General features: G+C 41.4%; 1 protein-coding gene across 1 annotated transcript in view; it reads left to right on the top strand.

Annotated features, from left to right (window-relative positions):
* LOC143504522 (cadherin-23-like) overlaps positions 1 to 20456 on the top strand; it is a gene marked incomplete at its 3' end in the record, with an annotated part of 119040 nt that overhangs the window by 56129 nt on the left and 42455 nt on the right. The window contains exons 5-6 of the mRNA XM_076995926.1: positions 14725 to 14837; positions 19943 to 20131. Coding sequence (XP_076852041.1) covers positions 14725 to 14837; positions 19943 to 20131 — 302 coding nt within the window. The remainder of the gene's footprint in view (positions 1 to 14724; positions 14838 to 19942; positions 20132 to 20456) is intronic.

The following is a 20456-nucleotide window of genomic DNA, read 5'->3' as shown; positions in this document are numbered from 1 at the left end:
ACACACACACACGCAAGCACACACACACACACACACACACACACACACACACACACACACACACACACACACACACACACACACACACACACACACACTCACACACACACACACACCTACACATAGTCCTCTCTTCCAGCCCTGAAACACACACACACACACACACACACACACACACACACACACACACACACACACACACACACACACACACACTCCTCTCTTCCAGCCTTGTTCTGCCTCCCCCATTCCATAACACCTTTTGGCCTCGGTCCTTGGTAATTACCCCGAGGTCCGTGTGCCTCTGTTGCCCCCACTCTCCCTCCAACAAAGGGTCTGCAGGCTCCTGGTGATGTGTAGGACAGACAGGCGTGTGCTCCGGGGTTAATCTCCTTCACCTGCCTGTGTCAACACTCAGCCAGCGTGCCGACAGATTTCACCCCCACGCCGCTGCCCCCCCACCCCGCTGCCCCACCAGGGCCCTTACCTTCCCTCACGCCATTAGCAGGCCCAGTTCCCCCCCTTACAGTACTTGACCCCAAACAGGCAGGTTTAGGTTACGGTGTTTAGGTTTAGGGTACAGTGTGTAGGTTTTAGGTTAGAGGGTTTAGGTTAGTGTTTAGGTTTAGGTTACAGTGTGTAGGTTTAGGTTAGAGGGTTTAGGTTAGTGTTTAGGTTTAGGTTACAGTGTGTAGGTTTAGGTTAGAGGGTTTAGGTTAGTGTTTAGGTTTAGGTTACAGTGTGTAGGTTTAGGTTAGAGGGTTTAGGTTTAGTGTTTAGGTTTAGGTTACAGTGTGTAGGTTTAGGTTAGAGGGTTTAGGTTAGTGTTTAGGTTTAGGTTACAGTGTGTAGAGTTCGGGTAGAGTGCGAAGGTTTACATAGCCCGTGTATTTTGGGTTAATCTCAACAAAAGGCAAATTTACAGTGCTACAAAGCCAGACATTTATTGGTCAGCCTCCATGGAGACACATGATGGTTGTGTGGAGGACTCACACTAACCCTAAACCTCTAAAAAAAAACTCTAACCCTAGGACTCTGGGCACGAGGGTGTTGTGAAGTATGCATAGACAGTAATGAAAAGTCTCACTTAAGTGAATGAGAGGTCACATTTTGCCACATGAAGTGGCAGGTGGTGTTTGCAAAAGGAGGAGGAGACATCACCCATGTGTGGGGTCATCACCCCTGTGTCAGGTCATCACTCCTGTGTGAGGTCATCACCCATGTGTGGGGTCATCACCCCTGTGTGGGGTCATCACCCCTGTGTCAGGTCATCACCCCTGTGTGGGGTCATCACCCCTGTCAGGTCATCACCCCTGTGTGAGGTCATCACCCCTGTGTGGGGTCATCACCCCTGTGTCAGGTCATCACCCCTGTGTGGGGTCATCACCCCTGTGTGGGGGTCATCACCCCTGTGTCAGGTCATCACCCCTGTGTGGGGTCATCACCCCTGTGTCAGGTCATCACCCCTGTGTGGGGTCATCACCCCTGTGTCAGGTCATCACCCCTGTGTGGTGTCATCACCCCTGTGTCAGGTCATCACCCCTGTGTGGGGTCATCACCCCTGTGTGAGGTCATCACCCCTGTGTGGGGTCATCACCCCTGTGTCAGGTCATCACCCCTGTGTGGGGTCATCACTCCTGTGTGGGGTCATCACCCCTGTGTGGGGTCATCACCGATGTGTGAGGTCATCACCCCTGTGTGGGGTCATCACCCCTGTGTCAGGTCATCACCCCTGTGTCAGGTCATCACTCCTGTGTGAGGTCATCACCCCTGTGTGGGGTCATCACCCCTGTGTCAGGTCATCACCCCTGTGTGGGGTCATCACCCCTGTGTGAGGTCATCACCCCTGTGTGAGGTCATCACCCCTGTGTGGGGTCATCAACCCTGTGTCAGGTCATCACCCCTGTGTGGGGTCATCACTCCTGTGTGGGGTCATCACTCCTGTGTGGGGTCATCACCCCTGTGTGAGGTCATCACCCATGTGTGGGGTCATCACCCCTGTGTGGGGTCATCACCCCTGTGTGAGGTCATCACCCCTGTGTGAGGTCATCACCCCTGTGTGGGGTCATCAACCCTGTGTCAGGTCATCACCCCTGTGTGGGGTCATCACTCCTGTGTGGGGTCATCACTCCTGTGTGGGGTCATCACCCCTGTGTGAGGTCATCACCCATGTGTGGGGTCATCACCCCTGTGTGGGGTCATCACCCCTGTGTGGGGTCATCATTCCTGTGTGGGGTCATCACTCCTGTGTGGGGTCATCACCCCTGTGTGGGGTCATCACTCCTGTGTGGGGTCAACACCCCTGTTTGGGATCATCATTCCTGTGTCAGGTCATCACTCCTGTGTGGGGTCATCACCCCTGTGTGGGGTCATCACTCCTGTGTGGGGTCATCACCCCTGTGTGGGGTCATCACTCCTGTGTGGGGTCATCACTCCTGTGTTGGGTCACCACCCCTGTGTGGGGTCATCACCCCTGTGTGGGGTCATCACTCCTGTGTCAGGTCATCACTCCTGTGTGGGGTCATCACCCCTGTGTGGGGTCATCACCCCTGTGTGGGGTCATCCCTACTGTTTCACATTTTTATTATGTAGTATTATGTAATAGTCAAACTGAGCAGGAAATAAATACATTTGTTGAAATTAATAATGTACTCACATATGAATATTCATCAGCAGATAATCTGACTAAAAGAACATGAGGATTATTTGGGAGGTTCACCTGGACACAGGATTGGTCAACTCCACACACACATGCTGTGGACACCTCAACTTGCTTGTGTTTGTAGTGACACACCCTAAAGGCAACAGGAGATAAGATTGCAGTGTAAATGTAGCGGAACGGTGTCTCGACTCCTCTTACTGGTTGAAGTACTGATGGGTCTTACAGCGTGTGCCGTAGGGCCAGTGGAGGAACAGTGTCCTGAGACTCTCATCAGCTGCTGGGTTGGCCTGCAGTGAGGAGGAGACTGAAGAACAGACATCTGGAACAGATACAGGATGATGCAAAATGTTACCGTGACAATTGGTTATCTGGCAGAGCATTGCTGAAAGTGATATGAAATGAATCGCTCGAGGGTCAGATAGTGCAGAAGTGCAAGAGGGGGTTATGCAGCATGCTGCAGTGTCTCTCAGTCCTGTCCTCTACCTCGTTCCCTTGTTCCCTTGTTCCCTCGTTCCCCATGTCACCCGTGCTCTTGCACTTCTGCACTCCAACGGTGGTGTAATGTAATTATTCACTCACTCATCTCACGGCCGCTAATTTGTCTCACGTCTGACGTGACGACGGTAACCCAGCGTGGCTATCTGCCACACGCACATGCTAACCCACAGCCGTCGGCTAATTCGCACGTCTCCACGCGCCTGTGCGGCTCCAGAGCGGCAGGAGGAGGCTGTGTTGGAAATGGGCTGCTACAGCGAGATAGGCAGGCGGCTGAGGGCTGGGAGTGTCAGCCCGCCGAGGATCAGCTGGGCTCCGCCATGGACATGATGGCCATGACCAGAGCTTCAGAACTCCTTCACGTCCAGCAGAGAGATGGGAGCTCTCCTGGGGCGGAGTCACAGCGTAGCTGCTGCCTGTAATATAAGGACACAGAGAATGTGTCCTACAAATATAAGAACATAGAGAATGTGTCCTACTAATATAAGAACACAGAGAATGTGTCCTACAAATATAAGAACATAGAGAATGTGTCCTACTAATATAAGGACATAGAGAATGTGTCCTACTAATATAAGAACACAGAGAGAATGTGTCCTACTAATATAAGGACATAGAGAATGTGTCCTACAAATATAAGGACACAGAGAATGTGCCCTACAAATATAAGAACACAGAGAATGTGTCCTACTAATATAAGAACACAGAGAATGTGTCCTACAAATATAAGAACATAGAGAATGTGTCCTACTAATATAAGGACATAGAGAATGTGTCCTACTAATATAAGGACATAGAGAATGTGTCCTACAAATATAAGGACACAGAGAATGTGCCCTACAAATATAAGAACATAGAGAATGTGTCCTACTAATATAAGGACATAGAGAATGTGTCCTACTAATATAAGAACACAGAGAATGTGTCCTACAAATATAAGAACACAGAGAATGTGTCCTACTAATATAAGGACACAGAACATGTGTCCTACTAATATAAGGACACAGAGAATGTGTCCTACTCATATAAGGACATAGAGAATGTGTCCTACTATTATAAGGACACAGAGAATGTGTCTTACAAATATAAGAACACAGAGAATGTGTCCTACAAATATAAGGACACAGAGAATGTGTCCTACTAATATAAGAACACAGAGAATTTGTCTTGCAAATATAAGAACACAGAGAATGTGTCCTACTAATATAAGGACATAGAGAATGGGTCCTACAAATATAAGAACACAGAGAATGTGTCCTACTAATATAAGGACATAGAGAATGGGTCCTACAAATATAAGAACACAGAGAATGTGTCCTACTAATATAAGGACATAGAGAATGTGTCCTACTATTATAAAGACACAGAGAACGTGTCTTACAAATATAAGAACACAGAGAATGTATCCTACTAATATAAGGACATAGAGAATGTGTCCTACAAATATAAGAACACAGAGAATGTGTCCTACTAATATAAGGACACAGAGAATGTGTCCTACTAACATAAGAACACAGAGAATGTGTCTTACAAATATAAGAACACAGAGAATGTGTCCTACAAATATAAGAACACAGAGAATGTGTCCTACAAATATAAGAACACAGAGAATGTGTCCTACTAATATAAGGACACAGAACATGTGTCCTACTAATATAAGGACACAGAGAATGTGTCCTACAAATATAAGAACATAGAGAATGTGTCCTACTCATATAAGGACATAGAGAATGTGTCCTACTATTATAAGGACACAGAGAATGTGTCTTACAAATATAAGAACACAGAGAATGTGTCCTACAAATATAAGGACACAGAGAATGTGTCCTACTAATATAAGAACACAGAGAATGTGTCTTGCAAATATAAGAACACAGAGAATGTGTCCTACTAATATAAGGACATAGAGAATGGGTCCTACAAATATAAGAACACAGAGAATGTGTCCTACTAATATAAGGACATAGAGAATGGGTCCTACAAATATAAGAACACAGAGAATGTGTCCTACTAATATAAGGACATAGAGAATGTGTCCTACTATTATAAAGACACAGAGAACGTGTCTTACAAATATAAGAACACAGAGAATGTGTCCTACTAATATAAGGACATAGAGAATGTGTCCTACAAATATAAGAACACAGAGGATGTGTCCTACTAATATAAGGACACAGAGAATGTGTCCTACTAACATAAGAACACAGAGAATGTGTCTTACAAATATAAGAACACAGATAATGTGTCCTACAAATATAAGAACACAGAGAATGTGTCCTACTAATATAAGAACACAGAGAATGTGTCTTACAAATATAAGGACATAGAGAATGTGTCCTACTAATATAAGGACATAGAGAATGTGTCCTACTATTATAAAGACACAGAGAACGTGTCCTACTAATATAAAGACATAGAGAATGTGTCCTACTAATATGAGGACACAGAGAATGTGTCCTACAAATATAAGAACATAGAGAATGTGTCCTACTAATATAAGGACATAGAGAATGTGTCCTACTAATATAAGAACACAGAGAATGTGTCCTACAAATATAAGAACATAGAGAATGTGTCCTACTAATATAAGGACATAGAGAATGTGTCCTACTAATATGAGGACACAGAGAATGTGTCCTACTAATATAAGGACACAGAGAATGTGTCCTACAAATATAAGAACATATAGAATGTGTCCTACTCATATAAGGACATAAAGAATGTGTCCTACAAATATAAGAACATATAGAATGTGTCCTACTCATATAAGGACATAAAGAATGTGTCCTACTAATATAAGGACACAGAGAATGTGTCCTACTAATATAAGAACACAGAGAATGTGTCTTACAAATATAAGAACACAGAGAATGTGTCATACTAATATAAGGACATAGAGAATGTGTCCTACAAATATAAGAACACAGAGAATGTGTCCTACTAATATAAAGACACAGAGAACGTGTCCTACTAACATAAGGACATAGAGAATGTGTCCTACTAATATGAGGACACAGAGAATGTGTCCTACTAATATAAGGACACAGAGAATGTGTCCTACTAATATAAGGACATAGAGAATGTGCCCTACAAATATAAGAACACAGAGAATGTGTCCTACTAATATAAGAACACAGAGAATGTGTCCTACAAATTAAGAACATAGAGAATGTGTCCTACTAATATAAGGACATAGAGAATGTGTCCTACAAATATAAGGACACAGAATGTGCCCTACAAATATAAAAACACAGAGAATGTGTCCTACTACTATAAGAACACAGAATGTGTCTTACAAATATAAGAACACAGAGAATGTGTCCTACTAATATAAGGACATAGAAAATGTGTCCTACTAATATAAGGACATAGAGAATGTGTCCTACTAATATGAGGACACAGAGCATGTGTCCTACTAATATAAGGACACAGAGAATGTGCCCTACAAATATAAGAACATAGAGAATGTGTCCTACTCATATAAGGACATAGAGAATGTGTCCTACTATTATAAGGACACAGAGAATGTGTCCTACTAACATAAGAACACAGAGAATGTGTCTTACAAATATAAGAACACAGAGAATGTATCCTACTAATATAAGAACACAGAGAATGTCTTACAAATATAAGAACACAGAGAATGTGTCCTACTAATATAAGGACATAGAGAATGTGTCCTACAAATATAAGAACGTAGAGAATGTGTCCTACTAATATAAGGACATAGAGAATGTGTCCTACTATTATAAAGACACAGAGAATGTGTCCTACAAATATAAGAACATAGAGAATGTGTCCTACTAATATAAGGACATAGAGAATGTGTCCTACTAATATAAGAACACAGAGAATGTGTCCTCCAAATATAAGAACATAGAGAATGTGTCCTACTAATATAAGGACATAGAGAATGTGTCCTACAAATATAAGAACACGGAGAATGTGCCCTACAAATATAAAAACACAGAGAATGTGTCCTACTACTATAAGAACACAGAGAATGTGTCTTACAAATATAAGAACACAGAGAATGTGTCCTACTAATATAAGGACATAGAGAATGTGTCCTACTAATATGACGACACAGAGAATGTGTCCTACTAATATAAGGACACAGAGAATGTGTCCTACAAATATAAGAACATATAGAATGTGTCCTACTCATATAAGGACATAAAGAATGTGTCCTACTAATATAAGGACACAGAGAATGTGTCCTACTAATATAAGAACACAGAGAATGTGTCTTACAAATATAAGAACACAGAGAATGTGTCCTACTAATATAAGGACATAGAGAATGTGTCCTACAAATATAAGAACACAGAGAATGTGTCCTACTAATATAAGAACACAGAATGTGTCTTACAAATATAAGAACACAGAGAATGTGTCCTACTTATATAAGGACATAGAGAACGTGTCCTACAATTATAAGAACACAGAGAATGTGTCCTACTAATATAAGGACATAGAGAATGTGTCCTACTAATATAAGGACATAGAGAATGTGTCCTACAAATATAAGGACACAGAGAATGTGCCCTACAAATATAAGAACATAGAGAATGTGTCCTACTAATATAAGGACATAGAGAATGTGTCCTACTAATATAAGGACACAGAACATGTGTCCTACTAATATAAGGACACAGAGAATGTGTCCTACAAATATAAGAACATAGAGAATGTGTCCTACTCATATAAGGACATAGAGAATGTGTCCTACTATTATAAGGACACAGAGAATGTGTCTTACAAATATAAGAACACAGAGAATGTGTCCTACAAATATAAGGACACAGAGAATGTGTCCTACTAATATAAGAACACAGAGAATGTGTCTTGCAAATATAAGAACACAGAGAATGTGTCCTACTAATATAAGGACATAGAGAATGGGTCCTACAAATATAAGAACACAGAGAATGTGTCCTACTAATATAAGGACATAGAGAATGGGTCCTACAAATATAAGAACACAGAGAATGTGTCCTACTAATATAAGGACATAGAGAATGTGTCCTACTATTATAAAGACACAGAGAACGTGTCTTACAAATATAAGAACACAGAGAATGTATCCTACTAATATAAGGACATAGAGAATGTGTCCTACAAATATAAGAACACAGAGAATGTGTCCTACTAATATAAGGACACAGAGAATGTGTCCTACTAACATAAGAACACAGAGAATGTGTCTTACAAATATAAGAACACAGAGAATGTGTCCTACAAATATAAGAACACAGAGAATGTGTCCTACAAATATAAGAACACAGAGAATGTGTCCTACTAATATAAGGACACAGAACATGTGTCCTACTAATATAAGGACACAGAGAATGTGTCCTACAAATATAAGAACATAGAGAATGTGTCCTACTCATATAAGGACATAGAGAATGTGTCCTACTATTATAAGGACACAGAGAATGTGTCTTACAAATATAAGAACACAGAGAATGTCTCCTACAAATATAAGGACACAGAGAATGTGTCCTACTAATATAAGAACACAGAGAATGTGTCTTGCAAATATAAGAACACAGAGAATGTGTCCTACTAATATAAGGACATAGAGAATGGGTCCTACAAATATAAGAACACAGAGAATGTGTCCTACTAATATAAGGACATAGAGAATGGGTCCTACAAATATAAGAACACAGAGAATGTGTCCTACTAATATAAGGACATAGAGAATGTGTCCTACTATTATAAAGACACAGAGAACGTGTCTTACAAATATAAGAACACAGAGAATGTGTCCTACTAATATAAGGACATAGAGAATGTGTCCTACAAATATAAGAACACAGAGGATGTGTCCTACTAATATAAGGACACAGAGAATGTGTCCTACTAACATAAGAACACAGAGAATGTGTCTTACAAATATAAGAACACAGAGAATGTGTCCTACAAATATAAGAACACAGAGAATGTGTCCTACTAATATAAGAACACAGAGAATGTGTCTTACAAATATAAGGACATAGAGAATGTGTCCTACTAATATAAGGACATAGAGAATGTGTCCTACTATTATAAAGACACAGAGAACGTGTCCTACTAATATAAAGACATAGAGAATGTGTCCTACTAATATGAGGACACAGAGAATGTGTCCTACAAATATAAGAACATAGAGAATGTGTCCTACTAATATAAGGACATAGAGAATGTGTCCTACTAATATAAGGACATAGAGAATGGGTCCTACAAATATAAGAACACAGAGAATGTGTCCTACTAATATAAGGACATAGAGAATGGGTCCTACAAATATAAGAACACAGAGAATGTGTCCTACTAATATAAGGACATAGAGAATGTGTCCTACTATTATAAAGACACAGAGAACGTGTCTTACAAATATAAGAACACAGAGAATGTATCCTACTAATATAAGGACATAGAGAATGTGTCCTACAAATATAAGAACACAGAGAATGTGTCCTACTAATATAAGGACACAGAGAATGTGTCCTACTAACATAAGAACACAGAGAATGTGTCTTACAAATATAAGAACACAGAGAATGTGTCCTACAAATATAAGAACACAGAGAATGTGTCCTACAAATATAAGAACACAGAGAATGTGTCCTACTAATATAAGGACACAGAACATGTGTCCTACTAATATAAGGACACAGAGAATGTGTCCTACAAATATAAGAACATAGAGAATGTGTCCTACTCATATAAGGACATAGAGAATGTGTCCTACTATTATAAGGACACAGAGAATGTGTCTTACAAATATAAGAACACAGAGAATGTGTCCTACAAATATAAGGACACAGAGAATGTGTCCTACTAATATAAGAACACAGAGAATGTGTCTTGCAAATATAAGAACACAGAGAATGTGTCCTACTAATATAAGGACATAGAGAATGGGTCCTACAAATATAAGAACACAGAGAATGTGTCCTACTAATATAAGGACATAGAGAATGGGTCCTACAAATATAAGAACACAGAGAATGTGTCCTACTAATATAAGGACATAGAGAATGTGTCCTACTATTATAAAGACACAGAGAACGTGTCTTACAAATATAAGAACACAGAGAATGTGTCCTACTAATATAAGGACATAGAGAATGTGTCCTACAAATATAAGAACACAGAGGATGTGTCCTACTAATATAAGGACACAGAGAATGTGTCCTACTAACATAAGAACACAGAGAATGTGTCTTACAAATATAAGAACACAGAGAATGTGTCCTACAAATATAAGAACACAGAGAATGTGTCCTACTAATATAAGAACACAGAGAATGTGTCTTACAAATATAAGGACATAGAGAATGTGTCCTACTAATATAAGGACATAGAGAATGTGTCCTACTATTATAAAGACACAGAGAACGTGTCCTACTAATATAAAGACATAGAGAATGTGTCCTACTAATATGAGGACACAGAGAATGTGTCCTACAAATATAAGAACATAGAGAATGTGTCCTACTAATATAAGGACATAGAGAATGTGTCCTACTAATATAAGAACACAGAGAATGTGTCCTACAAATATAAGAACATAGAGAATGTGTCCTACTAATATAAGGACATAGAGAATGTGTCCTACTAATATGAGGACACAGAGAATGTGTCCTACTAATATAAGGACACAGAGAATGTGTCCTACAAATATAAGAACATATAGAATGTGTCCTACTCATATAAGGACATAAAGAATGTGTCCTACAAATATAAGAACATATAGAATGTGTCCTACTCATATAAGGACATAAAGAATGTTTCCTACTAATATAAGGACACAGAGAATGTGTCCTACTAATATAAGAACACAGAGAATGTGTCTTACAAATATAAGAACACAGAGAATGTGTCATACTAATATAAGGACATAGAGAATGTGTCCTACAAATATAAGAACACAGAGAATGTGTCCTACTAATATAAAGACACAGAGAACGTGTCCTACTAACATAAGGACATAGAGAATGTGTCCTACTAATATGAGGACACAGAGAATGTGTCCTACTAATATAAGGACACAGAGAATGTGTCCTACTAATATAAGGACATAGAGAATGTGCCCTACAAATATAAGAACACAGAGAATGTGTCCTACTAATATAAGAACACAGAGAATGTGTCCTACAAATTAAGAACATAGAGAATGTGTCCTACTAATATAAGGACATAGAGAATGTGTCCTACAAATATAAGGACACAGAATGTGCCCTACAAATATAAAAACACAGAGAATGTGTCCTACTACTATAAGAACACAGAATGTGTCTTACAAATATAAGAACACAGAGAATGTGTCCTACTAATATAAGGACATAGAGAATGTGTCCTACTAATATGAGGACACAGAGCATGTGTCCTACTAATATAAGGACACAGAGAATGTGCCCTACAAATATAAGAACATAGAGAATGTGTCCTACTCATATAAGGACATAGAGAATGTGTCCTACTATTATAAGGACACAGAGAATGTGTCCTACTAACATAAGAACACAGAGAATGTGTCTTACAAATATAAGAACACAGAGAATGTATCCTACTAATATAAGAACACAGAGAATGTCTTACAAATATAAGAACACAGAGAATGTGTCCTACTAATATAAGGACATAGAGAATGTGTCCTACAAATATAAGAACGTAGAGAATGTGTCCTACTAATATAAGGACATAGAGAATGTGTCCTACTATTATAAAGACACAGAGAATGTGTCCTACTAATATAAGGACATAGAGAATGTGTCCTACTAATATGAGGACACAGAGAATGTGTCCTACAAATATAAGAACATAGAGAATGTGTCCTACTAATATAAGGACATAGAGAATGTGTCCTACTAATATAAGAACACAGAGAATGTGTCCTCCAAATATAAGAACATAGAGAATGTGTCCTACTAATATAAGCACATAGAGAATGTGTCCTACAAATATAAGAACACGGAGAATGTGCCCTACAAATATAAAAACACAGAGAATGTGTCCTACTACTATAAGAACACAGAGAATGTGTCTTACAAATATAAGAACACAGAGAATGTGTCCTACTAATATAAGGACATAGAGAATGTGTCCTACTAATATGACGACACAGAGAATGTGTCCTACTAATATAAGGACACAGAGAATGTGTCCTACAAATATAAGAACATATAGAATGTGTCCTACTCATATAAGGACATAAAGAATGTGTCCTACTAATATAAGGACACAGAGAATGTGTCCTACTAATATAAGAACACAGAGAATGTGTCTTACAAATATAAGAACACAGAGAATGTGTCCTACTAATATAAGGACATAGAGAATGTGTCCTACAAATATAAGAACACAGAGAATGTGTCCTACTAATATAAGAACAAAGAATGTGTCTTACAAATATAAGAACACAGAGAATGTGTCCTACTTATATAAGGACATAGAGAACGTGTCCTACAATTATAAGAACACAGAGAATGTGTCCTACTAATATAAGGACATAGAGAATGTGTCCTACTATTATAAAGACACAGAGAATGTGTCCTACTAATATAAGGACACAGAGAATGTGTCCTACTATTATAAGGACATATATAATGTGTCCTACTAATATAAGGACACAGAGAATGTGTCCTACTAATATAAGGACATAGAGAATGTGTCCTACTATTATAAGGACACAGATAATGTGTCCTACTAATATAAGGACACAGTGAATGTGTCCTACTAATATAAGAACAGAGAACATTAGTGTCCCACTAATACAGGAACACAATGAATGTGTCTCAGGGTGTCCTACTTATCTAAGAACATAGTGGGTGGTACTAATACAGTAACAGTGTGAGCATCTGTCCTACTGATCTGCTTACTCACTGGAATGTGTGGTCACTGAGCAGTGAAGTCCTAATCAGCACCGCGCTGCCGCTCCTAAGTGCTCGAATAATCCCACGTCTCCCTCTAGAATCTGCAGCAGTGGTCAGATAATCCCAGCTGTCCCTCTGGAATGTTCTCCTGTTTCTGCTCTTTCATTACTATCATCTGTTTCAGTGCAGTACTGACTCACTGAGTACTTGAGTCACTACTTCTTGAATCCTGTTTATAGGCAACCAAGCTCATTTTTAATCAAAACTGCCAAAAAACCTCAAAGTGTATGTTTGATGTTTAGCTTGATTCTGTTCCAAAAAGGGAATAAGGAAGGATGCTTAAAAACACACACACACACACACACACACACACACACACACACACACACACACACACACACACACACACACACACACACACACACACACAGAGGCAGGGTTTGTGTGCATGAGTGTGTGGTCTCTGTGCAAAGCTTGTGCATGGACACACCCTGTTGTCTCAGTTCATGGATGAAATGATCTCGTCATGTCCAATTGAGCATAACAGTGGCCTGGAGCAGGGATGTGAGTGCATGTCGAGGTGATGAAGAGGAAGGGAGGAAGAGTGGAGGAGAGGAGCAGAAGAGTCGAGAAAAAGAGGAGAGGGGAGAGGAGGAAAGGGGAGTAGAGGAGAGGAGATTAGAGCAGAGGAGAAGGGAGGAGAATGTAATCACATGAACTTTGGCATCTCCATTTGCTGGATGTAATTAGCAACCGGACACAGCAGGTGCAGGAGACTGAGGAGAGCAGAAGGAAACAACATGAGACATGATGAAGTGCAGCAGGGAGAAAGATCAAAGCACTGCAGTCTGAATGGCACAGCGGAGGGGAACGTTAGACCAGCGCCTGTGGGGGACCTGGGGCACCACAGCAATGCTGCCACAGGGCTTCGTGTTAGCTTCATGTTAGCTTAGTGTGAGATTCATGTTAGCTTCATGTTAGCTTCATGTTAGCTTAGTGTGACATTCATGTTAGCTTCATGTTAGCTTAGCGTTAGCTTTGTGTTAGCGTCCTGATGACTTGGCCCTGCCCCTGAGGAATTGGCCCCGCCCCCTGTTGCCTTGACCCTGCCCTCCTGATGACTTTATACAGGTCAGTGCCACTTTAATGCTGTGGCCTTCTCGTGCCCCTACATACAGCGCTCACGTCAGACTGAATAGGAGCTTTCAGTTTATATACTGGAGGTCATTGGGAGCCTTTATACCATGTGAACAAGCCTGTGTGCCAAGCCGTCATCTGTACAGTTGCCACGGAAATGAAACCTCTGTGGTATATCTTCTGATTGGATCTGTAATACTTTTTACCCATAAAGGCAACAGTTTCTGTTGTCAACGACATTGTTACATTTTAATACTGCCGTTATATTACACTACAATGTAACAGTGTAATATACAGATAGAATGTAACAGTGTAATATACAGATACAATGTAACAGTGTAATATACAGCTCCAGTGTAACAGTTTAATATACAGCTTCAATGTAACAATATACAGATACAATGTAACAGTGATGTTTGAATCACTGTGTGCGTGTGTTGTAGTGGGCTGTGGAGAGTGGGGGCCGTGCTACTCTTCAACACCACCCTCAACACCACCCTCAACACCACCCTCAACACCTCAACTGCCTTCACCTGCTGCGCTTCTCTGTTTGTCTGCTAGGAAACATCAACAGCGTCTTCGCCCTGGACTACATCAGTGGATCCCTGACGGTGAATGGGCGTCTGGACCGGGAGAACCTGCTCTACTCCTCTGGGTTCCTGCTTACGGTGAAGGTACAGACCACAGGGCAGGGTGGGGGTGGAGCAGGGGGGAGGTTGTGGGGTGTAGCAGGGGGGAGGGTGGGTGTGGAGTGGGGCGGGGAGGACCTCGGGGTGCGATAGGATTGGGAGAATGGACCACTACAAGGAGGGTAGGGGGCATGGTAACCATGGGGATTGTGGGCAAGAAATCCAGGGTAGGATGGAGTAATGTAATCTGGGCCTTTACAATTGTGTGTGTGTGTGTGTGTGTGTGTGTGTGTGTGTGTGTGTGTGTGTGTGTGTGTGTGTGTGTGTGTGTGTGTGATATACTCTTTGAATACTGAAGTTTAAAGAACACTGAACACTGTATAAAGACCCTAGGCTCTGTTTACAGAAGTGGTTCAGAACTGTCCAGTTACTGTAAGTCACTTGGACAACATGAGCATGACATGCCAAGATTCTGTTGGGCTGCTGACCTAATAAGAGACTCCAAGACTCAACTGCCCTGCCTAGCTGTGAGTGTGTGTGAGAGAAAGAGAGGAGGGGAGGGAGAGGGAGAGAGAGAGAGAGAGAGAGAGAGAGAGAGAGAGAGAGAGAGAGAGCGAGAGAGAGAGGAGAGTGTGGAGAGTCTTGTTATCCTTATCTTCATGCCCTCCTGACAGTTCCATGGCTGAAGGCTAAAGCAACTTGTGTGTGTGTGTGTGTGTGTGTGTGTGTGTGTGTGTGTGTGTGTGTGTGTGTGTGTGTGTGTGTGTGTGTGTGAGAGCACATGTGTGTGTACTACCAAGCCAGAGCAAAGGAAATACTGTCTGTCTCATCATCCTCAATGTCCTCTGTCAGTCTGTAGACCTCAGGGTCCTTGGAAAAAGTAACTCCTCTGTTTGGCTGTCTTTCTTCTTCTATTACTTAGTATTTCAGAAAAATCAAAATAAGTGAAATTTGATTCTAAAAAGAATTTTCTAACACTCAAAGTTAAATGACTGAACGGCAGAATCAGGACCATGGCAGGTGCCATATGTTCTCAATACTCCATAGTGGCCTGAATGGCCCATAATCCACCAATACATAACATACATGTCCAAAAATGTATAACATACATGTCCAACAATACATAACATGCATGTCCATAAATATATAACATGCATGTCCATCAATACATAACATATATGTCCATAAATATATAACATACATGTCCATCAATACATAACATGCATGTCTATCAATACATAACATACATGTTCATCAATACATAACATACATGTTCATCAATACATAACATACATGTTCATCAATACATAACATACATGTTCATCAATACATAATTTACATATTCAAGGGCGAGATTTATTAAAGGGCATTCAAGACTCTGAGTCGTACAAACAGGCAAAGGTCATATACGTAAGTGAGTCTGTACATGAAACACAACCAACACGCAAAGACAAACCGAACGTAGAAACAAACGAACAATATTCCACAGAACGCGTTAACACCAGGGCTACAGAAAACAGACAAAACATGGGCTGTATATACACCCTACTGAACATAAAAAAATAAAAATAAAAAAAAAATCTGGGGGAGGGGCTAACCATGACACACAACATTACATTCACATACATTCATAACTTACATACCCATAAATACACAACTTAAATAACCATAACTACCACTGGAACAGGAAAAACACAGTATAGCTGTGTTTTCTGTGTGTGTGTGTGTGTGTGTGTGTGTGTGTGTGTGTGTGTGTGTGTGTGATTATGTGTGTGTGATTATGTGTGCATGCAGAATGAAAACTGTACTGTTGATTGTAAATTCCGGCACCCTCTGGTGTGTCAGACACCAGAGACTCAGCGTTTTCTTAATTAAAATCAATGATCTCCACTCAGACCCAAAATGCCCCATGCCTAAACCCCCCTCAGACTTAAACCCACCCCAGACCCAAACCTCCCAGACTTAAACCCACCCCAGACCCAAACCTCCCAGACTTAAACCCACCCCAGACCCAAACCCCCCAGACCCAAAATGTCCCAGACACAAGCCTCCCCAGACCCAAACATCTCCACAAACATATTCATAAGTTATGGATTTTTTACCCGTGCTCTTCTTTTCCTTGTGCTCCTGTCTTCCGCCCCACTACCTTCCCACTGCCGCTGTTGTTTGGATGAGAAATTGATTTTGAGTGCAAGGGTAATAAAGCTAATTTCTCAACTCCACAAAGCCATCTCAGGGGCAGGGTTAGGAGGAGGGGTTAAACACCCGGATTACCTGGGTCCTGCCAGCTCCTCCCATGGCTCCTCCCACAATACCTCCCACAGCTCCTCGCATCACCCTGCACCATCAACTGTTTCCTCCACTGTGGCCTTTCCATGCCCCAACTCCCCCACCCACTCTTACACCCCCCCCCCCCCCCCCCCCCCACACACACACACACACTCCTACACACACACACACACACACACACACACACACACACACACACACACACACACACAATAGACCCAATACAGTAGCTGCCCGACAAATGAGGTCCAGGTGGTGGGCGGACTCATGATGTGCTGCCATGACAGCTCCATCATCTCATTAGACTGTACTAGTAGTACTTCCCCCCTACTACATCACTACATCACCTACTACATCACTATTCCCCTACTACATCACTACATCACCTACTACATCACTATTCCCCACTACATCACTACATCACCTACATCACTATTCCCCTACTACATCACTACATCACCTACTACATCACTATTCCCCTACTACATCACTACATCACCTACTACATCACTATTCCCCTACTACATCACTACATCACCTACTACATCACTATTCCCCTACTACATCACTACATCACCTACTACATCACTATTCCCCTACTACATCACTACCTCCCCTACTACATCACTATTCCCCTACTACATCACTACATCACCTACTACATCACTACATCACCTACTACATCACTATTCCCCTACTACATCACTACATCACTTACTACATCACTATTCCCCTACTACATCACCTACTACATCACTATTCCCCTACTACATCACTACATCACCTACTACATCACTATTCCCCTACTACATCACTACATCACCTACTACATCACTATTCCCCTACTACATCACTACATCACCTACTATATCACTATTCCCCTACTGCATCACTACATCACTACATCACCTACTACATCACTATTCCCCTACTACATCACTACATCACCTACTACATCACTATTCCCCTACTACATCACTATTCCCCTACTACATCACTACATCACCTACTACATCACTATTCCCCTACTACATCACTACATCACCTACTACATCACTACATCACCTACTACATCACTATTCCCCTACTGCATCACTACATCACTACATCACCTACTACATCACTATTCCCCTACTACATCACTACATCACCTACTACATCACTATTCCCCTACTACATCACTACCTCCCCTACTACATCACTACATCACCTACTACATCACTATTCCCCTACTACATCACTACATGCCCTACTACATCACGACATCACCTACTACATCACTACATCCCCTACTACATCACTACATCACCTGCTACATCACTACATCACCCACTACATCACTACATTACTACTCCCCTACTACATCACTACTCCCCTACAACATCGCTACATCACCTACTACATCACTATTCCCCTACTACATCACTACATCATTACTCCCCTACTACATCACTACATCACCTAGTACATTACTACATCACCTACTGCATCATCATTCCCCTACTACATCACTACATCACCTACTACATCACTACATCACTACCCCGTACTACATCACTACATCACCTACTGCATCACTATTCCCCTACTACATCACTACATCACTACTCCCCTACTACATCACTACATCACCTACTACATCACTATTCCCCTACTACATCACTACTCCCCTACTATATCACTACATCACCTACTACATCACTATTCCCCTACTACATCACTACATCACCTACTACATCACCTACTACATCACTACATCACTATTCCCCTACTACATCACTACTCCCCTACTACATCACTGCATCACCTACTACATCACCTACTATATCACTATTCCCCTACTACATCACTATTCCCCTACTACATCACTACTCCCCTACTACATCACTACATCACCTACTACATCACTACTCCCTACTACATCACTACTCCCTACTACAGACCTGTTAATAGACCTGTTAATCCATGATCATGTTATGTTTCATAACTTAAGATTTCTGTTTCCTCTTTCCCTCCCTCTCTCTCAAAAACATAGAATGCACAACCATAGTAAAATATAATAAAATAATAGTCATTATCATTACAATTCCCACCACTACTTATATAATAGATATTTATAATAATGATAATAATAATAATAATGGTAATAATAATAATAATAATAATAATAATAATAATAATAATAATAGGCGAGTTTTCATAGACTACATCACCTAGTACAGGGTGTTGAATGTGGAGTGTTTATTGTTGTAAGGAATGCCACCTGATCTTCCCTAACCAGCCTCACCTGCCCCTCATTACCACGCCCCCTTTCAGTCACACTTATACACCTTCCCCAGCACGTCTCAGTCGCGAAGTATTGCCGACTCATGCCGCGTACCAAGCCGTTCTATATCCTGTCTGCTTTCCTGTGTCCTGACCCTCGCTTACGTCCCCGACCTTGTCTCCTGCCTAGTCCCTCTGTACCTCCTGACTTCTGCTCCCCCGGTATGACCCTGGACCGTCCTGACCACGCCAAGAACACGCTGTTACTTATCCTAGTACTCGTGATTCCTCTGCCTGTTTCTGTACCAGCGTCTCATTTCAATAAAAGCGGTGTTCTTCCGCATTTGGATCCCTCTCTGCCTGGTCAATTCGTAACAATTGTTGAATTTTATGCAAAATTTGTTTTGAATATCAGTGAATTTTGGGAGTTTTGTCAGGAAATGCAGCTCTGTTTCAGTTTTATTCAGCCTGCAGTGTCGGCATGTTCTGTGCCTGCAAGTCTGTATAGCCAGGTTGTGCTCTCTCCCTCTCTCTGTCTCTCCCACTCTCTCTCTCCCTCTCCCACTCTCTCTCTCTCTCTCCCTCTCTCTCTGTAGGCCACTGAACTGAATGATGACCGCAGCCCGTCTGCTGCGTCAGTCTTCACCACCTTCACCATCCTCCTCATCGATAAGAACGATAACTCACCCAAGTTCAACAGCTCTGAGTACAGAGTGCGCATCACAGAACTGGCTCAGGTGGGCTTTGCCCTGCCTCTCTCTATACAGGTGGAGGACAAGGACGAGGTGAGAGTCTCTCTCTCTCTCTCTCACACACACACACACACACACACACACACACGCACACACACACACACACACACACACACACACACACACACACACACTCTCATGTAGATGAGTGTCTAATCTCAGCCCCGTATTGGTTTCCACCCAAACAGAGGCGTTTATCCCCGCCCTGCAGCTGTTGGTAATTAGTGCGCCCGCGCAGGTGTCGCTAAACTGCACCCCAGTGGGAAGTGCCAACTCCCGTTATCTGTGTCGCGAGGACAAACTCTTGTTGATTGGCTGGTGTGTTAACGAGCTATTGATCAAGCAGGAAGCATCCTTC

This window comes from Brachyhypopomus gauderio, unplaced genomic scaffold, assembly GCF_052324685.1.
Source record: "Brachyhypopomus gauderio isolate BG-103 unplaced genomic scaffold, BGAUD_0.2 sc281, whole genome shotgun sequence".
NCBI lineage: Eukaryota > Metazoa > Chordata > Actinopteri > Gymnotiformes > Hypopomidae > Brachyhypopomus > Brachyhypopomus gauderio.
Note: the sequence above shows the minus strand (reverse complement) of the source record. Positions and strands in the feature narration are given on the sequence as shown.